Genomic DNA, 5045 nt, shown 5'->3' with positions numbered 1-5045 from the left:
TTAAAAAACTTCTGTGTTTTTTGTATATATACTATTATAGAAGCTACATGTCAAGTTTGGTGACCCTAGCTCTTATTATTTACCAAAATTGCTCAAAAACAGGATTTCGATATCGATTTTTATCGATTACTTGGAAACGGGGCAATTTATCGAATATCGGAAACAAACTCGATCTGCGCGGGCTCTAGGAGGACCTAAAGCTAAAATTTCATGTCATAGCTCTTATAGGTTCTGAGTTCCTTGCGTTCATACATACGGACTGACGGACAGACAGACGGACGGAGGGACTGACAGACGGACATGGCTAGATCGACTCGGCTATTGATGCTGATCAAGAATATATATACTTTACGGGGTCGGATATGCTTCCTTCTGCCTGTTACTTACATTTGCACAAATACATTATACCCTTTGTACCCATTTTTAATGGGTTCAGGGTATAAAAATGTAATACACATACACTGTATGCGAATGGACTAGGGACGAAAGATTCGATTAAATAACGGTCGTAAACTGTTTGTACCCTAAGTCCAGAAGTTTTTAATAAGAAAACTAATAGGTGCGACAAAATAATTAAAATCAGAAGTAGCTATCTTAATATATTTAGTCGGTACAACCATTTTTTTTTTTTGGTTGATCAGTTTCATTGTAACTTATATTGCTTTAATTAACTAAAATGGCCTTATTCAAAACAATCGCGTAGGATACCATTCGACAGTTGCTTCCGTGACTCATACAGAAGAGGCATTTCCCGTCGCGAGTTTGTCTACATTTTGGTTAAGCCAGTAAAATATTCATCGCCCATCTATTCATTTATTTTTTGTTAACGAGATCTACAATTTCCGTCTTCTGTTTTCTCAGGTACTTGAAAACTCAGTCTCGCTTTCAATGTGGCGAGGCTTAGCCAACTAAGCCAATCAGTAGACTGATTCGGTCTTGCCAAAAAATAAAAAATAAATTATTGTGAACTCCTATTCCCTTGCCGTTTAATTTGTTGTTTTTTAATTAATTGTGATTTTTGTTTTGTTTTATTAAGAATAACATATTAAATATTTAAATATAAATATTACCAACAGCTACCGGTGTTGAACCGGTGACCTCTCGCATACTAGACAGCTCAGACACCAAATTCACACAGTGGGTTGCTTATGATGTTTGTCACAAAATCTTAGACCACCATTTCCCTCACTTGCGTGTGAAGAGGAAGCTTCAATCCAATTTTCAGCTTTGAAGCTCTTACGGCTTGGGCAGTGCGTTAGTCACCGTTCAGGCTATTTTATATATATATATATATATATGATAAAACACTGATTCTAAAAAAAGCTCACTTTCCGCAAAAAAATATTCCTTTAAATAGTAAATCAATTTTAAAGGCGTCTACAACGATTATAATGCTTCTGCATCTGCTTGGCAGACGGCCAATTAAGCATTTGTCTTAACCAATTTCTTGCGTGCCATCAGCGCACTTTTGGCAGCACGCATTGTAAAGTAGTAGACAAACTCGATGGCGCTCAGGATGCTGGCGCCAAGAAAGAGGCCCAGTATGCCACCAATGGAGACAACGACATCCAGTTTGGTGCGAAGCACCTGACGGCGATATTGATCCGTGGGCCACACTGGCATCATAATTGTTACATTGGTATCCCTGACATTGGCAATTGTGCTGCCAGAGATTGGAAGACGTTAAAGAGATGCCCTCAGAGCTAGGGATTCACAATTTACCTGGTTAGATCTTCATAGATGGCTTTCAAGTCGCCCTCCGTGCAGGAGGGCAGGCAATGGCAATGCAGTTTCGGTGAACTAATGCGAAACAGTCTTTTGACATCCTCCTTGACCATGCTAACCTTCTCCAGACACAAGTACCCCTTCAAGTCACAGTCGGGATAGCGTTCATCCTTGAATGGTGTGAAATTGTAGGTAGAGCAGTTGCACAGCTCATATTGATACAGTCTGGCGCAGTCGCTGATGCAGGCACTAAAACTGTACGCCTTGTACATGCTCCAGGGCATAACCTCATCGGGAAAGTAGCAATCACGGGCGGCCACTGGAATATCCTTCATATTAGGATCATTCACCATGGCCTCCTTGTGAAACTGCAGTGTCTTATGCTGTCCCTCCAGCACACTGACATCCACCGTTGGCAGCTGCGCGGTCGTGACATCCTCCTCATTGAGTACGCTAATCTTAGCGCCGCGTGTCAGATGCAGTTTTATTTCCGGTCGGCTACCCCGATCCAAAATGGCCGGCAGCCAATGCTTCGATTCGGGCTCGTTGTTCTGCAGCGAGTTGAGCAGAAAACAGCGCCCGAACGGTGTGATCATCGGCAGAAAGAAGTTGCAGCAGTCAAAGGTGTTATCCGACAATTTGCAACTGATAAACAGATCCGAGCAATTAAAACCAAACTGAGAAATAAAACAATACAAGTTTAAAAAAAGACCTCCTAAGACATAGTACACCTTTTCTCAATATACCCTTGTGGCAATCTGTCGATAATCGTTCTTGGGGCACTTGGCGCATTCTTCACAATTTTCGAATCGTTCGCAGCGCGAAACCATGTTAACGGAATACAGATATGGAAACAATATGAAGGACACATAATTCTCCAAATCATAGTTGTAGGGCCCATTCAAGTCTGTACCCAAGCTGTAAGAAACCTCAAGCCTGTACATAGCATATTTCTATGATTGAACTGTTGCACATACCTCTGGACATAGTCTTCCACATTTTGCGGAAAATCCGTGCGAAAGTGCATTTCGCAAACAGTGATCGATGGAAATTTGAGCATCGCAAAAGGCGATAGACTCTCGGGGACGATGCTGACAGCACGCGAGGTGAAGTCGCGCTGATATTGACTGATCAGATTATAAACACCTACGGTCGATGCAATTATGCACAGTAGCCAAAAAATTCGCTCCGTGAAATGCAAACTGTAGCCAAATACAATATCAAGTTTATGTGCATAAATCCGCGTCTTACCTTCCCTTACTTATGATTGGCAATATAGGCAAAGCCTGCCAGACTACAATTTTGACAGTAATCCTTCAAGTAGGCCACAAATCTCCAGCCTAATACACTCCAGGACTGATTGTGTTTTTCCAGCTTCATATCCGCCCAATCGTTTCCTATGCCAATCGCCTGCTAACTGAGTAGAGCTGTCCTGCCATGTCATTTATATAAGCGACACTTTTCCTGCCATATTCTGAACTTGTATTGGGCCTGTGTTAGCTTAATTGCATGTGCGCCTGGTTGTACCACCCATTGGCCTTGGACTCCACTTCCGTCGCTGCCTTTGTCTCCGTCTCGATTGCTCTCACTCTGAGCCAACTCTTGTAGCTGACTGGTCGGTAGGTTCGCTGCATGCAAAAAGCTTTTAATTGGTATTTGCTTTGTGCAGGTGTCGCAATAAGGATTTAAGTCCACCCTCACAGCACACACTCGTTGAATATATGCACTTATATATAGAGCAAGCACTCGAAGCACAATAAATTGTTAATTTATTTGTGTCTGAGTGGGTTAACAACAGGCGTCAACTTTTCACTTAGCAGCTCGAATGTCAGTATTAATTTTACAATGGACTGGTCAAATTGATACATATGTTAAGTAAATAATTTAAAGGAGAGAAATAATATATGCATATGAATTATAATATAAGTTGAATGCAAACTGTTTAACAAGCCCAACGTTCATTAACACAAAATTAAATATTAATCAATATTAAAAGAAAACAAGAAATTATAATTTTAATATTATAAACGAATTTAGTTTTTATCTACTATGGAGTCAATTAACAATAAAACAAAACAATATTATTATAAAACATACATAATTTTTTATATTAGTATATTTTGTAAATTGAATTGGTTTATATTTGTAATAAAAGTACGTGACAAATATGGACAAAACACAAATTTAAGACAACCGATTTGAATACAAATCGATTTTTAAATGTTTCTCTAGTTGAAGTAATAATAAAATTAAAATACACTTTATGCCCTACATACGTGTCCTCTTAAATTCCTTTCAAACAGTTCCATATTTTCCCACATCTTTTAAGTTAAAATGCACACGAATTTGCTGGCACCTGTGCCAGGTTTCAAGGCCATAATTCGTAAAGTTTTTAGCGGCGCTACCGACACAGAACTCCTGCCCAATTACAGCCGCCAGGCAGGTGGGCTGACAGCCAGGCAGGCGCAGTAGCAGCCGCAGCAGCAACTGCAAATGCAGTATGTTATTAGACAAAATGACTGAACAAGCGACCCATTCACACCAAACAGCCAGACACACACCCACACCCATACTCACATACACACCAGCACACACGTGTAGAACTCAACTCAAAACTCAAACACTCAACGTGGCATGCATTAAATGTAGTCAACATGTTTTTGGTGCTTAGAACTCGACGCTAAATTAGAATTATGCAATTACGACTCATTTACGTTGTTTGCTGCCTGGTGAAAAACACTTAAAAACAATTAGAGTGCTTATTGAAATTTGAACGTTGCCTGCCTGACAGCATGCAACATGCAACATGGCCCATGCAACACTAATGCGAGCTTTTTAATTATTTATGCGCCCAAACATGCAGTTAATTTCCTTTGGTTCCTTTGAGTCCAGCAATAATAATTCAACAAACGCATTGTTAACAGCACCCACAAACCATTTTATTTCATCAATTGACAGTTTCTGCTTTGCTATAATAACAACAAAATTAAAAAAAAATAAATTTGTTGCATTCGCGTTAATGTATTTAAGGTAGTTTGTGGTCCGTCGCAGTTGGAAAGGTTTTAATTTATTACCGTACGAGCTAAGAATTTTTATAAAAATGTTGCCAACGCTTGTTAAAAATTGTAAAAGTATTTGTTGTTGAAATTTTATAAGTCTACCTTTATTGTATTTAATTAAAATTTGTTGTTGAGCTGGATTTCCATTAATCTTGTTTTTTTTTTTACATTGAGAATATTTTCTTTTACAGAACATTTAACGATATTTATTAGTTTAGCCTCATTAAAGCTTTCCTTATATGGACTATTAAAACAAAATAT

At 39.0% G+C, this 5045-nt stretch overlaps 1 protein-coding gene across 1 annotated transcript; it reads right to left on the bottom strand.

Annotated features, from left to right (window-relative positions):
- Positions 1–1101: 1101 nt before the first annotated feature.
- ppk15 (pickpocket 15) lies at positions 1102–3122 on the bottom strand. The gene is made up of 5 exons (XM_064698648.1): positions 2987–3122; positions 2703–2927; positions 2472–2643; positions 1723–2402; positions 1102–1663 (listed from the first exon to the last, which is right to left on the bottom strand). The coding sequence occupies exons 1-5, from the start codon at positions 3103–3105 to the stop codon at positions 1423–1425; spliced, it is 1437 nt and encodes a 478-aa protein (XP_064554718.1). The 5' UTR covers positions 3106–3122; the 3' UTR covers positions 1102–1422.
- Positions 3123–5045: the final 1923 nt, after the last annotated feature.

The sequence above is a fragment of the Drosophila montana genome, unplaced genomic scaffold (genome assembly GCF_035044405.1).
Source record: "Drosophila montana isolate Dmon_TW-CO22-7 unplaced genomic scaffold, ASM3504440v1 contig_779_1, whole genome shotgun sequence".
NCBI lineage: Eukaryota > Metazoa > Arthropoda > Insecta > Diptera > Drosophilidae > Drosophila > Drosophila montana.
This window is presented reverse-complemented; position numbering and strand designations above follow the sequence as displayed.